The sequence below is a fragment of the Oryctolagus cuniculus genome, chromosome 17 (genome assembly GCF_964237555.1).
Source record: "Oryctolagus cuniculus chromosome 17, mOryCun1.1, whole genome shotgun sequence".
Classification (NCBI taxonomy): domain Eukaryota; kingdom Metazoa; phylum Chordata; class Mammalia; order Lagomorpha; family Leporidae; genus Oryctolagus; species Oryctolagus cuniculus.
In genome coordinates this window covers 836,828-852,070 of record NC_091448.1, presented here as the reverse complement: position 1 = coordinate 852,070, position 15,243 = coordinate 836,828, and the positions used below count along the sequence as shown (strand labels likewise).

General features: G+C 62.4%; 1 protein-coding gene across 18 annotated transcripts in view; it reads right to left on the bottom strand.

The window, feature by feature from the left end:
- Window positions 1-15,243, bottom strand: part of CCDC57 (coiled-coil domain containing 57) — an 80,409-nt gene that overhangs the window by 20,854 nt on the left and 44,312 nt on the right. For 14 of the 18 annotated variants that reach the window (XM_070060094.1, XM_070060104.1, XM_070060107.1 and 11 more), the window contains 2 exons: window positions 9,551-9,672; window positions 3,196-3,412 (listed from right to left, as the gene is read on the bottom strand). The exons of 1 other annotated variant lie outside the window; for it this stretch is intronic. In XM_070060094.1, coding sequence (XP_069916195.1) covers window positions 3,196-3,412; window positions 9,551-9,672 — 339 coding nt within the window. Of the gene's footprint in view, window positions 1-3,195; window positions 3,413-9,550; window positions 9,673-11,179; window positions 13,616-15,243 lie in introns of those variants that run through there. 3 more of the 18 variants (XR_011383308.1, XR_011383309.1, XM_070060109.1) reach the window with 2 other exon arrangements.

Sequence of the window (15,243 nt, the reverse complement as noted above, 5' to 3'; positions counted from 1 at the left end):
GAGAATCAGAGTCGGCGTGGCCGGGACGCAGGACTGACAGAAGAGACCCCGGGGCAGGTGGGGTCCTAAGCACGGATGAAACGCAGCGGGGACGCCCACCACCCACTTCCAAGTGCCCAGGACGGAGTCCCGGCTCCACCCGATGCCAACGTGCCGTGAGCACGCACTGGGAGCAGCAGGAGACGGCCTGGGCCCTGCCACCCCCATGGGACGCCAGGGCCGTGTGCTCAGCTCCCGGCCCGGCCCGGCCCGGCCCGGCCCGGCCCGGCCCTGGCTGTTGAGGGCATTTGGGCAAGTAAACCAGCAAATGGAAGATCTGTCTCTCTCTGCCTTGCAAATAAAAAAAAATGTTTAAATTCCATTTAAGTTGAAAAACAGAACAAAACGTGAGTTGAGTGACCCAGGAAGCTGCAGGCCCAGATGCCCGGAGGGCGGGCGGCGGCCGGGAGAGGACGGATTCAGACGTAAGGCAGCTGGTCACCCAAAGTGAAAAAAGAGAGAGAAGCAAAAACTCAGACTGCATTTTCCGGCAGCTGGGAGACAGGAGAGAAGAAGAGCGGTGAGACGGCCAAGGTCAGGGGTGGAAGGCGGCGGGGCCGGCCCTGGCTGTGGACCTCGGAGGGGCCGAAGGCAGCCCCGAGGGGCAGGGCACACAGCAGGCAGCAGCTGGGGCGGGCGTGCCCAACCTCACCTGGCTCCTGGGAGAGCAGGAGGGACACAGGCAGCAGGTGTGCAGGAGGAGGACACGGGGGCGGGGCAGGGTGGGGGTGCGCCGGCTTTCCCTGGCCAGGGCAGGCAAGGCTGAACCTGCCGAAAACAATGGGCGCTGGGCACCGAGGCGCAGTGGTCACGCTGCTGCTGCTGTCAGCGGGCCTGCTCGGAGGCTCCCTGCTGTCGCTCCCAGGAGATGGCCCAGGTGCCTGGGCCCCTGCACCCACGGGGGAGACCCGGATGGCCTGAAGCCTGGCCCAGGCCTGCCTGCGCGGGCATCGTCTGGGGAACAAATCTGTGGATGGAAGATCTCTACTCCCCCACCCCCACCTCCTGTCACTCTGTCTTTTAAGGAGATAAAAATACATTAAAAACCAACCAAACAATTCTGCTAGATGGGAAAATGTCTCTGGCTTCTTTCTCATATGGATTTTCTTTTTTTTTTTTTTAAGATTTATTTATTTATTTGAAAGTCAGAGTTACACAGAGAGAGGTGAGGAAGATATATATATATATAATATATAATATATATGTATATATATGTATATGTGTATATATATATGTGTGTGTGTGTATATATATATATATATATATAGAGAGAGAGAGAGAGAGAGAGAGAGGGAGAGGTCTTCCATCTGCTGGTTCACTCCCCAGTTGGCTACAATGGCCAGAGCTGCGCCGACCTGAAGCCAGGAGCCAGGAGCTTCTTCTGGGTCTCCCACACGGGTGCAGGGGCCAAAGGACTTGGGTCATCTTCCACTGCTTTCCCAGGCCGTAGCAGAGAGCTGGATTGGAAGTGGAGCAGCCGGGTCTCAAACCGGTGCCCATATGGCAGGCCAGGGCATTAAGCCACTGTGCCACAGTGCCAGACCCTCTCGTGGATTTTCTACCAACAGCCAGTCAAGTAGAGAAGAGGCACGGGGCCAGAGCCTGCCACGCCAGCATCCACTGCTCTGCTTCTGATCCAGAAAGTACGTGGGAAAGCAGCAGTGATGGCCCAGGTCCTTGGGCCCCTGCACCCGCGTGGGAGACCCGGATGGAGCTCCTGGCCCAGCGCAGGCCACTGTGGCCATTTGGGGAGTGAACCAGCAGTTGGAAGATCTCTCTTTCACTCTCTCTCTCTCTCTCTGTCTCTCCCTCTCTGTTGCTCTGATTTTCAAATAAATCTTAAAAAAAAAAAAATACATGTGCATGAGAAAATCACCAAGACAAAAGTAAAAAGATTAAAAAATTAGCAAAAACATTGTAATTTGTCTTTTTTTTTTTTTTTTTGACAGAGTGGACAGTAAGAGAGAGAGAGACAGAGAGAAAGGTCTTCCTTTGCCGTTGGTTCACCCTCCAATGGCTGCCATGGCCGGCCCTGAGACACCTGAATGAGTTCGCATTCTGAAGCCCTGCGTGGGTGTTGGAGAAATTTGAGAAAGACCCAAAAGAACAAAGTTGTGGGTTTTTTTGTTTTTTTGTTTGTTTGACAGGCAGAGTGGACAGTGAGAGAGAGAGACAAAAAGGTCTTCCTTTGCTGTTGGTTCACCCTCCAATGGCCGCCACGGCTGGCGCGCTGCAGACGACACACCACACTGATCTGAAGGCAGGAGCCAGGTGCTTCTCCTGGTCTCCCATGGGGTGCAGGGCCCAAGCACTTGGGCCATCCTCCACTGCACTCCCTGGCCACAGCAGAGAGCTGGCCTGGAAGAGGGGCAACTGGGACAGAATCTAGCGCCCCGACCGGGACTAGAACCCGGTGTGCCGGCGCCACAAGGTGGAGGATTAGCCTAGTGAGCCGCGGCGCCAGCCTGTAATTTGTCTTAAAAAGGCCTAATGTCCATGGTCTATACTGAGTCCCTACACACTGACAAGGCACACAAGCGGACAGCGCGTCGAGGGGAAGCCAGAGTGAGGCTTGCAGACGAAGGACAAATGGAGGATGGACAGGTGCCCCCAGAGGCCATCCCCGCCACGCTGCTCGCGACAAGAGGTTTGCTGCACAAGGCGAGCCCGTGCCCCCCTGCAGTCCCCTGCGGGTGACTGAGGGCAGCGGCGCCCCACGCACCAACACAGACCCAAGGCCATTGCTGCACCTGCACTCACACGTGTGTCCCCAGCTGCCCTCCACCGACCCTCCCGCCAGCACGGCGGGCCCTTCCAACACGTGTTCCTGAAAACCCCAGGGTGCCAGCCGGATGCGCTGGAGTGCCAGACACGTAACCCAGTGACACACGGGTCTGTGGACAGCACAGCAGGACACGGCCAGGACCTCCTCAGGCCTGGAGGCACAGGCTATCCGTATCCAACCCCAGCCGCTCCTCGATCTCGCAGGGATCCCATTCTGAACCAAGACAGCCTGTGAGACCCAGCAGGCTGTGACGGGGGCTCTCCCCGGGCGACACAGGACCCGGACACCGCGCAGAGGCTGAGGAAGGCAGCCGCCCGCTTCCCGGGTCAGCCCGGAGCCGCGCGGCGCAGCCTGGGCAGACGCTCTCCTACCTGCCGCGGCGCCATCCAGGGAGGTGAGGCTGGAAGGACTGGAACCCAGGTCCAGCAACTTCCAGGTGTCCTGCAGGGGGCTGCTGGCGAGCGAGGACGACCTCTGAGTGGCGCAGACTCTGTCCTCAGGGGCTGCCTGAGCCTGGGGGCGCTGGGGGGCCCTGTTCTCCTTCTGCTGGGCTGCTGTGCAGGTCGCCGCGGGGACGGTGTGCTGCCGCTGCACGGAGACACAGGTCACCTGCAGAGCCCCCCACCAGGGCTCCTCAGCCCACCCACAGCCTTGGAAGATTCGACAAAGACGAGCATGGGATCCTTGAGAGGAGGGGGAAGGTGCAGAGAGGGAGGGGCCCTGAGGGGGCGGGGGGGAGGGGTCCTGAGGGGGTCCAGGGAGGGAGGGGTCCTGAGAGGGTCCAGGGAGGGAGGGGTCCTGAGGGGGCGGGGGGGAGGGGCCCTGAGGGAGCGGGGGGAGGGGTCCTGAGGGGGTCCAGGGAGGGAGGGGTCCTGAGTGGGTCCAGGGAGGGAGGGGTCCTGAGAGGGTCCAGGGAGGGAGGGGTCCTGAGGGGGTCTGCGAGGGAGGGGTCCTGAGTGGGTCCAGGGAGGGAGGGGTCCTGAGGGGGTCTGTGAGGGAGGGGTCATGAGGGGGTCCGCGAGGGAGGGGTCCTGAGTGGGTCCAGGGAGGGAGGGGTCCTGAGGGTGTCCGCGAGGGAGGGGTCCTGAGGGGGTCCAGGGAGGGAGGGGTCATGAGGGGGTCCGCGAGGGAGGGGTCCTGAGTGGGTCCAGGGAGGGAGGGGTCCTGAGAGGGTCCAGGGAGGGAGGGGTCCTGAGAGGGTCCAGGGAGGGAGGGGTCCTGAGGGGGTCTGCGAGGGAGGGGTCCTGAGGGGGTCCGCGAGGGAGGGGTCCTGAGTGGGTCCAGGGAGGGAGGGGTCCTGAGTGGGTCCAGGGAGGGAGGGGTCCTGAGGGGGAGGGCCTGCAGCCCAGGTGCAGCTTCCCCAGCACACAGAGGATGCAGGGAGCGCCGCACGCCCGTGCACCAAGCAGAGTCCACTCGGCAGCAGCAGAATGGTCAGGCCAGGTGCGAGCCCTGCCTGAGGAGGGCCTGAGTGTGGGGCCCCGCCCGCACTCCCGGCTCGCGAGCAGAGGCAGCGTCGGTGTGCGAGGCCAGCATCCCCACTGGAGCCCTGGTGCCAGTGCTGGCCGCTCCACTTCCCACCCAGCTCCCTGCTGTGGCCTGGGACAGCAGCGGGAGACGGCTGCTTGGGGCCCTGCACCCACGTGGGAGACCCCGATGGAGCTCCAGGCTCCTGGCTTCGGCCTGGGCCCACTCTGGCTGTTGCAGCCACGGGGGGGGGGGGGGTGAGCAGCGGACGGAAGACCTCTCTCCCTCTGCCACTCGGCCGCCAGAAGTCAGTACGGAAATAAATCTCAAACCAAAGCAGCAACAGACACTGGGGACAGCGACCTGAGGGCACGAAGCAGAGGCTGGAAGAAGCAGCCGGGGCAGCCGGGGCAGCAGGGGGAGCAGGGGGAGCAGGGGGAGCAGGAGGAGGCAGGGGAGCAGGGGGAGCTGGGGGGAGCCGGGGGAGCCGGGGGAGCAGGGGGAGGCAGGGGAGCAGGGGGAGCAGGGGGAGGCAGGGGAGCAGGGGGAGCTGGGGGGAGCCGGGGGAGCCGGGGGAGCAGGGGGAGGCAGGGGAGCAGGGGGAGCAGGGGGAGGCAGGGGAGCAGGGGGAGCCGGGGGAGCCGGGGGAGCCGGGAGAGCAGGGGGAGCAGGAGGAGGCGGGGGAGCAGGGGGAGCAGGGGGAGCAGGGGGAGGCAGGGGAGCAGGGGGAGCCGGGGGAGCAGGGGGAGCAGGGGAGCAGGGGGAGCAGGAGGAGGCGGGGGAGCAGGGGGAGCAGGGGGAGCAGGGGGAGGCAGGGGAGCAGGGGGAGCAGGGGGAGGCAGGGGAGCAGGGGAGCAGGGGAGCAGGGGGAGCAGGGGGAGCAGGAGGAGGCGGGGGAGCAGGGGGAGCAGGGGGAGGCAGGGGAGCAGGGGGAGCAGGGGGAGGCAGGGGAGCAGGGGGAGCAGGGGGAGGCGGGGGAGCAGGGGGAGCAGGGGGAGGCGGGGGAGCAGGGGAGCAGGGGGAGCAGGGGGAGCAGGGGGAGGCGGGGGAGCAGGGGGAGCAGGGGGAGCAGGGGGAGCTGGGGGAGGTGGGGGAGCAGGGGGAGGCAGGGGAGCAGGGGCAGCCAGGGGAGCCGGGGGAGCAGGGGGAGCTGGGAGAGGCGGGGGAGCAGGGGGAGGCAGGGGAGCAGGGGGAGCAGGGGGAGCTGGGAGAGGCGGGGGAGCAGGGGGAGGCAGGGGAGCAGGGGAGCAGGGGGAGCAGGGGGAGCAGGGGCAGCCAGGGGAGCAGGGGGAGGGGGGGAGCTGGGGGAGCAGGGGGAGCGGGGGGGGAGCTGGGAGCAGGGGGAGCAGGGGAGCAGGGGGAGCCGGGGGAGCAGGGGGAGCTGGGGGGAGCCGGGGGAGCCGGGGGAGGGGGGAGCAGGGGGAGCAGGGGGAGGTGGGGGAGGCAGAGGAGCAGGGGGAGCAGGGGGAGCAGGGGGAGCCGGGGCAGCCGGGGGAGGCAGAGGAGCAGGGGGAGCAGGGGGAGCAGGGGAGCTGGGGGAGCCGGGGGAGCAGGGGGAGCCGGGGGAGCAGGGGGAGCAGGGGGAGCAGGGGCAGCCAGGGGAGCAGGGGGAGCAGGGGCAGCCAGGGGAGCCGGGGCAGCCGGGCTGTGTCTCGGCCGAGCTGCCTCTGTGCCGCCAGCACCCCTCGTCAGAGCACTGGTCAGGTCCCAGCTGCTCACTTCCCATCCTGCTCCCTCTGGGGCACCTGGAAAAGTAGCACGGGAAGCCCAGCCCCTGGGTCCCTGCCGCCCATGTGGGAGACCCGACGGAGGTCCCGGCTCCCGCTCTGCCCTGGCCCAGCCCTGACTGCTGTGGCCATGGGGGCGTGAACCAGCGGCTGGAGGATCTGTCTCGCCCTCGCCCCCGCCCCCGCCCCTGCCCCTCTGCCTTTCAAGTTAACAAATCGTGAAGTAAGATAAAATAAGGCAACTGCCAGAAGTCTCGATGTTTTCTGGAAGCCGTGTTGTGCTGAGGCAGCCGGCGCTGTGGCACAGCGGGTCAAGCTCACAACACCCGCATCCTGTCCCAGAGCCCAGGTGCTGACCCAGCTCCTGCTACGGCCTGGAACGGCGGCAGAAGATGGCCCCAGTGCTGGGCCCCGCCCGAGGACGCACCTGGCTTCCGTCTTGCCCAGACCCAGTGCTGAGGTCATCTGCGGGGTGACCCAGCGGGCGGAAGCTCGCTCTGCCTTTCAAGTGAATGAATAAATAAATCTAACAAACTGCATAGAAACAAAGGAGAGTATTTCAGGGACCCAGTTGTCCCGAGACACACCTGCGCCCTGCACGGAGCTCAGCTCTCACGGCGGACACCGTGTGGCCCTTTTTCATTTTATTTATCTATTTCTGCCATCTTTCCACGCCACTACGATGCTGTGCGTGAACATCCTGCCGATGCTCTCAAGAGAAAAGAGGCAAACGCCAGGTCGCTGTTAGGCCGCGCTCCGCAGTCCTTGTCAGGTTTCTAACCGTGACGGTGAAGCGTGGCCACCCTGGCGAATGTGAAATCACTGATCACAGAGCTGGGAAGATCGCAAGAACCTCACCGGCAGGTGAACGAGTGTGGAGCGACAGCCCCGATGTGGCACGCAGCTCAAAGACCTACAAAAATGGCAGAAAAATCTGCTCTGGCCCCGCCAGTTCGGTTTCATTGTACTGACAACCTCAGCTGGCACCAGCGTGGTGAGAACACCCAGCAGGGCTGTGACACACACAAACAGAAGCTCCATGGACAAAAAAATTGTTTTTTTTTAATGTATCTGTCTATTTATTTACATAAAATATTTATTATTTTAAAGGCAGAGCTACAGAGAGAGAGGGAGAGACACAGAGAGAGGTCTCCCATCCGCTGGTTCACTCCCCAGATGGCCACAATGGCCAGAGCTCAGCCGACCTGAAGCCAGGAGCCAGGGGCTTCTTCTGGGTCTCCCACATGGGTGCAGGGTCCAAGCACTTGGGCATCTTCCACTGCTTTCCCAGGCCATGGCAGGGAGCTGGACCAGAAGTGGAGCAGCCGGGACTCCAGCTGGCGCCCATGTGGGATGCTGGTGCTGCAGGTGGCGGCCCTCCCATGACTCCACAGTGCTGGCCCCCGTGTGGCTCTTACAGCCTCAAACGTTTGCCCTCCAGCCTTTCATGAAACGGCCAGTCCTAACCTGGAGCTGGAAGTCTGCACGTCTACAACAGAAACCAGCAAGCCGACGAGCCCCACCCACAGGACTTGCGTTCAGCCCGGTGACCACAACACGGGGTCTTCCCCGCCTGCTCCTGCCGCCAGCCCCTGCTAACACACACCCGGGAGGCAGCAGTGACGGCCCACGCGGGACCCCGATGAATTTCCAGCTCCTGGCTGTGGGCCTCACTCAGCCCTGGTCCCTGTAGGCAGCGGGTGAGAGAACCAGCGGATGGGAGGTCGCTCTCTAAGTCAAACTCCACCCCGTCAAGAATAAATACAAAGTGCAGCCACGGCCATCTGTGAGCGCGGAAACGGGGCCACGCGTGCTGCCACCCTGTGAGCACAGCCACGGCCGTCCTGTAAAGGGCCACGCGTGCTGCCACCCTGTGAGCACAGCCACGGCCGTCCTGTAAGGGGCCACGCGTGCCGCAAGACAGCGGAATGCTTCCCCAGGCTCTGGCAGGTAAGGCAGCGTGGACGCGGCCCAGGGACAGAGAACTTCTGGGAACGGCGTAGGGCCCCCAGGCAGACCCTGCGTCCAGCACCCAGTACCTGAGTCGGCAGAGCACTGGCCTGGGTGGATGCCCAGGTGGGCGCCGCTGAGGGTGACAGCCTGGCCTGGGGTGAGGGACAGGAACCCCCAGCCACGTGCCACAGGCCGTCCGTCGCAGGGAGGAAATGGCTAGAGTGACCGACCAGCCCTCCAGATCTGGTTAGGCAGACCTCCCAGCAGAGGCCACGTCCGTGACACTGGAATGTCCCCTGGGGACTGAATGGTAAGTCTGGGCAGGTCCCAGACACAAGGCAGCAGCCGCCTTCCTGGGTGAACAAAGCCAGCAGCGGCACAGCCGGCAAGGAACACGCGTGCACCGTGACCCACGAAGGGAGGAAAGAAATGGCCAACGGACATTTACCACGACTACAGGTGCAAGAAACTTCCCGGAAGACAGAATGGCAGAGAGAGCGGGAGACGCAGGTGAAGACTCCCCTCTGCTGGTTCACGCCCCGAATGCCGTAATGACCAGGGCCGGGCTGAAGCCTGGAGTCTGGAGCTCCATCGGGGTCTCCCACTGAGAGGCAGGGCCCAAGCACCTGGGCGTCTTCCACTGCTTTCCCAGGGGCATCAGCAGGGGCTGGATCGCAAGCGGAGCAGCTGGGACTTGAACTGGTGCCCACGCGGACGCCGGTGTCACAAGTGGCAGCTTAGCTGACAGCGCCGTGCCACCCACCCAGGTATAAGAACATCTAAAATTAGATGCAGCTTTTTTTTTTTTTTTTTTTTTTTTTTGGACAGGCAGAGTGGACAGTGAGAGAGAGAGAGATAGAGAGAAAGGTCTTCCTTTGCCGTTGGTTCACCCTCCAATGGCCGCCGCGGCCGGCACGCTGCGGCTGGTGCACCGCGCTGATCCGATGGCAGGAGCCAGGAGCCAGGTGCTTCTCCTGGTCTCCCATGGGGTGCAGGGCCCAAGCACTTGGGCCATCCTCCACTGCACTCCCGGGCCACAGCAGAGGGCTGGCCTGGAAGAGGGGCAACCAGGACAGAATCCGGCGCCCCGACCGGGACTAGAACCCGGTGTGCCGGCGCCGCGAGGCGGAGGATTAGCCTAGTGAGCCGCGGCGCCGGCTTAGATGCAGCTTTTTAAAACCCATCTTAGTGGGAAAGATTTTGGAAGCTGGTGCTGCGGCACAGTGGGTTATGCCACTGCCGGTGCCGGTGCCGGCGTCCTGTACTGGGGCACCAGTTTGAGTGCCACCTGCTCCACTCCTGGAAAATCTCTCTCTCCCTCTGTCATTCAAATACATAAAATCAATTCTTTAAAAAAAGAATAGCAGGTGGAGAAAGCTACGATATAACACTGCACACTATAATTTGTGATTTTAAAATCAGCAGGAAACACCTTAAAGTGCTCCTGCAAACTGGGCCGGACGCGGAACGCCGGAGGCCTTTCCCACGCGGCTTATTATTTTCTGAAGATTTGTAAACAAAGTGCAACGCAGCAGCCATCGGTCAAACGTCACGTGAAGCAACTTCTGGACGGGGTTACCTGTGCCGTGAGACGGGGCTGCACCTGTCCCAGCGGCCAGCCCCAGGCCGCAGGCAGCTCGGGCGCCTCTCGGGGGGGCCAGGTCCCAGGGGCCGGGAGAGGGGGATGCGGCGGCGGCCGCCCTGGAACGAGATCAGGGAGAGGGTTGCTCTCAGCGTGTGCACCTCTCACTCAGAACGAGGCTCTTCTCTCACGGAGAGGAGGGCCTGGGAGAGCGCGGCTGAGAGGCTGACTCAGGCCCGCACCTCCCGCGGCCACCGCCCCACAGGCTTCGCGTCCACCCTGGGGCCCGAGGGGCCAGTGCGCCCTCCCTGCAGCACAGGGAAGCAGCAGAAGCACGCAAACCCAGAAGTTCATCTGGGAAGTGCTGGGCTCCCTCAGTGACGGACGAAGTCCCCCGAAACCCTGCCCATCCACCTCCAAGCCAACTGTAAGACACTGGCCATCAGGCCCCAGTGAGGTGTTGTTTTTGTTTTTTAAAGAATTACAGAGGAGAGGCAGAGGCAGAGGCAGAGTTCCTCCATCCACCGGCCCACCCCAAAATAGTGATGGCCAGGGCTGAGCCAGGCTGAAGCCAGAAGTCAGGCCTCCCACTCAGGTACAGGGGCCCAAGGACCTGGGCCGTCCTCTGCCACCCTCCAGGGCACACCCACAGGCAGCTGGATGGCAGGTACAGCATCTGGGACCCGAACTGTGCCCACATCAGGTGCCGGCACCACAGCACGGCCCCCAGGGAGCTTTTGGGTGGTAGAACGGACACCTGCCACGCCGCAGGAGCCCCGTGGACAGCGGGGACCGCTGCTCCCTGCACGGACTCGCTCCCTGGGGTTAGCTGTCCTGGGAGGCCCAGAGCAAAGGGCAGCGTTTTCCAGAAGACACAGAGACAGGAGGGGCAAGATTTGGGAATGAGCTTGTGTTCCTTAGCTGCATCTATTTTTATTTTTTTAAACGTTATTTGACAGAGTTATAGACAGTGAGAGAAGAGAGAGGCAGAGAAAGGTCTTCCGTCCGCTGGTTCACTCCCCAAATGGCCGCTACGGCCGGCGCTGCGCCGATCTGAAGCCAGGAGCCAGGTGCTTCTCCTGGTCTCCCACACGAGTGCAGGGCCCAAGCACCTGGGCCATCCTCCACTGCCTTCCCGGGCCACAGCAGAGGGCTGGACTGCAAGAGGAGCAGCCGGGACTAGAACCCGGCGCCAATATGGGATGCCAGTGCCACAGGTGGAGAATTAACCAAGTGAGCCACGGCGCCAGCCCCTCTAACACCTGAATTTAAATGCTATCAGACCTGCAAATGGCTAGGATCTGACACCAGGAGTGACAATGAAGTGGGTGGTGCCTGCTTCAACCCCAAGTCCCCCATCAGAGGGCCTGGGTGTCAGTCCCTACTCTACCTTTTTGCAAGACTTATTTGAAAGGGAGTTAGAGAGCGAGAGCGAGAGCGAGAGCGCCCATCCACTGGTTCCCTCCCCCAAAGGCTGCAACGGCTGGGGCTGGGCCAGGCCGAAGCCAGGAGCTTCATCGGGGTCTCCTGCATGGGTGCAGGGCCCAAGGACCTGGGCATCTTCCACTGCTTTCCCGGGCACATTAGCAGGGAGCTGATTGGGAAGTGGAGCAGCTGGGACCTGAACCAGTGCCCATAAAGGATGCCGGCACCACAGGTGACCATGCTGGCTTTGGTGTGGCTCAGCCCTGGCAGCACTGGGCAGTGTGCAGAGGGCGGGGGTGACCAGTGGACAAAGGTCTCTGCCTTTCAAACGAATAAAAAACAATCAACAGAATGGACCTAAATGTCAGAGAATGCGAGTGGTTTCCCAAGACCAGACGCGGGCAGAGGAGCCCGGTGCCCTGCCGGGGGTGCCCCTTCATAAGCTACACACAGAACTCCCACGTGAGCTGGCAACCCCTCAGAGAACCGGAACCAGGCGTGTCCCAGCGCAGACGGCTCCCCGCTCAACACGTGGCAACGCAGTGACACAGCCACACGGAGGGTGGCCCCACGTCATCGGCGCTCCACACAGGTAGAAAGCACACTGGGGAGGAGTGGGGGCACCAGCCAGCGAGCGTGGGCTCCGAGGGGTGGGGGCTGTGGCGCGGCACTGAGCGTGGGTCCCCAGAGGCGTGAGCGCTCTCCGAGGGGTGGGGGCGGTGGCACAGCAGCAGGAGAGCCCTGAACAGCGCCCCACAGTGTCACACCAAAGGTAAAAACAAAAACAAATCGCTAAGTTTTAGAAAAGCCATGAGATGGGTTAAAACCCCAGCGGGCTGCTGCAGCTCGGTGGGCTCATCCACGCGGCCAACCCCAGTCCGCACGGTGGGGGCAGGCACTGTGGCAAAGTGGGTGAGGCCACGGCTCAGGACGCCTGCACGCCAGCTGGGAGTGCCTGGCCCCCGTTTGACCCTGCTAGTGCATCCTGGTAGGGAGGCGCCGGCCCGGTGCTTGGGCCCCTGCCGCCATGTTGGAGACGAGACGGAGCTCTGGGTTCCTGGCGTCAGCCTGGAAACTTGGGCCGTGGACCAGGGGATGGAAGCGCTCCCTCCACGCCTGCGCTCTGCTGGCGCCCCCCCCCCCCCGTGTGCTCTGGGTCACTGTCCCCTCCCGTGCACAGCCGGATGTTACGGCACAGGCGCTCCGGAGTTCAGCTCACAGGGTCGAGTCTCCCAGCCGCGTCCAGTTCGTCCTGCTCAGGACTGAACTCTGAACACAAAGTAAAGAAAGCTCTCAGAGACCCTCCGCCCTGGAACTCTTAGATGTCCCAGAAGCCCTTGACAACCAGAGACGTGCTCTCACGAAACAGCAACAGGAGTGGCTGGGTTGCTGAAGCGTCCCTGCCGACCGCCTGGCAGGAACAACCGGCTGGCCAGAGTGGACACGCGCCCCCACTCGGCTCGGCCCGGAGGGCAGAACAGGAAGTGCGCGGGGAACGGTGTGTCTGGTCAGGGCCCTGGCTGCCCACGCCAGGTGCTCCACTGACGCCATCAGAGAGCAGGTGCGCAGCTGTCAGCCCGTCCACGATGGATCCGGCGCTGGCCTCGCTGGCCCTGCCCTCCCGGCCAGCACCCTCCCCGCATTCATGGGCTGTGAGGCCTCACGAGCCTTCAGGGGAGCTTCTCGTGGGGGGGGGGGGACTCTCAAGGTGCTGCGGTACCGCCCAATGCGCAGGCCCTGTGAGCACCTGCAGGGCCGCGTGGACACACCAGAAGCCCGAGTGGAGACTGATGCACGTGCCAGGAGCCGCTGCCAGCCGCCTGAGAGGAACCGGAGCGGGCCACATGGGGCTGATGCACACAGGCCTCCAGGGAAGCAGGCACGGCCCCTGCCCTACGGTGGGCAGGAACCGGGAAGTGTAAACGTGAGGAGTGAGCTGCAAGCTTCCTCGGGACAAGGAGAGGGCTTGCAGCCCGCGTCAGGGAGGGCTGACCCGCCGCCTGGACGCCACGGCCCACACGGCAGTGGCCGCGTGCCGGCACGTTGCCAACCCAGCTCTGCTAGTGTGCGCCCTGGGAGGCAGAGGCGCTGGCTCCAATACTCGGGCCCCTGGCACCCACGTGGGACACCCAGATGGAGTTTGCGTTCCTGGCTCCTGGGTTCGGCCTGGCGCAGCTCTGGCCGTTGCAGCCATCTGGGGAGTGACCCAGCGGATGGAAGACCTCGTTGTCTCTCCTTCTGTCATGCTGCCTTTCAAATAAATAAACCTTAAGGGAAAAACCCAGAAAGAAATGAAAGCATGAACAAGAAAAGACACAAGTAAATGTTAAACATACACTTCCGGAAACAAGGAAAAGAACAGAACCGCACATCCGACAGAAGGAATGGAATCATGAGCTGGACGCTGTGGTCAAGACACAGGCAGCAGTGGCTCTGGGCAGCCCTGAGCAGAGAGGGAGACGTCCTCAGGGCTCGCAGACACGCGCACAGGAGGCAACCCGGGGGGCACCTGGCACCACTCTGAAGCGAGGCTGGGGCCCCGCGTCCTGCTGATGTGCACGGGAGGCAGCAGGCGGTGGCTCCGCCAGCTGGGTCTCCATGCAGGCTCCAGCTTCCGGCACCAGCTGCTGTGGGCGTCTGAGAAGTGAATCAGAGGGTGGGAGCTTTCTCCAGATCAATAATGAAGTTTAACAAAAATAATAAGTATGTCTTACATCACAAGTTCCAAAAGAAACCAAAACAAATGGAGAGAAATGGCATCTGAAGAAAGTCTAGGGGCTGACTCTGTGGCACAGCGGGCAAAGCTGCCGCCTGCAGTGCTGGCATCTCATGTGGGTGCCAGTTCGAGTCCCGGCTGCTCCACTTCCCACCCAGCTCTCTGCTGTGGCCTGGGTAAGCAGTGGAGGATGGCCCAAGTCCTTGAGCCCCTGTACCCGTGTGGGAGACCTGGAAGAAGCTCCTGGCTCCTGGCTTCAGATCGGCCCAGCTCTGGCCATTGCAACCATTTGGGGACAGACCAGCAGATGGAAGACCTCTCTCTCTCTCTCCCTCTGCCTCTGTAACTTTGCCTTTCAAATAAGTAAATACATTTTTTTAAAAAAAGAAGAAAAAGAAGCAGCAGCTCTGGCTGAGACTCTAAGAATGGACAAACAACCAGTCACCCAACCATGAGTCCTAAGAGCCGAATACAGTGACGCCTGAGCCAGGGCCAAGCGGAACACAGACACAGCGGCGGCAAAACTGGGGGACACGACCTAGGTCAGAGCAAAGCAGCCAGAGGCAGGGGGCTGGGGGTCGGGGGAGAGAGCGAGAGCCCCCTCCGCAGAGGCCTGGGCTCAGGCTGAGGGCGCTGCTCAGCCGACAGGGCACCTGAGAAGAGGTGGACACCGCGGTGGTGGACACCGCCGCCGCCCAGGACGTGGTCCCAGAGGTCATGTCCACACAGACGGAGCAGAGCGAAGTGCCCGCGGGCTCTGTCCGGAGGAGCTGCCCCCGGAGAGACCGCCAGTACCTGAGTCTGAGTTCACTTCCCTCAGAAACCACGGGGCAGCCCGGCACCTGGGTCAGCACCAGGTCCCGCGGGGCCGGGCGGCGGCCCGGGGCCCTGGACTGGAGGAGCATTTCCACGCCTACTTCCCCTCATGGCTGCACACGCACAGGCCGACAGCGCAGGGGCCCTGAAGCAGGAGAAATGAAGCCAGCTCCCTAACCCGTCTTTTCAACAAATCAAAGATGCTAAGTGAGGGGCAGGTCTTCTGCAGCGGTGAGCCGCGCCTGGGCTGCTGCCGGTCTCGGCTTCCGATCCAGCTCCCTGCTCACGTGCCAGGAGGCAGCAGGGGACGGCGACGGGCTTGGGAGGGCAGATGGAGCTCCTGGCTCCAGCCTGGCCCAGCCCTGGCCGTGGGGCCACTGGGGCATGAGTCAGGGGGTGGAGGATCTCCCTTTCTCTGTCTCTCTCTCTCTGCTTCTATGGCTCTGCCTTTCAAATAGATGAAAATAAATATATTTTTAAAAAGCTTTCTTAAAAAAGATAGAAAGTGATAACAAAATGGCATAATGAAAGATTAAATACAACATGAAACAGCGAAATAGTCTTAACTGTCTAGATCAGTCCCAAAGAGCCCATTCTCTGTGACGCGCTTGGCTCTGTGACTGTGTCACGGCACCGGTGTGTGGGATCAGGAAAGTGCCTGGAGGACCGTGTCGCAATCTCACCCAACGCTCGTCCCGGGAGAGGCCTCCCCGTGCCAGCTACAGGGCCCCTG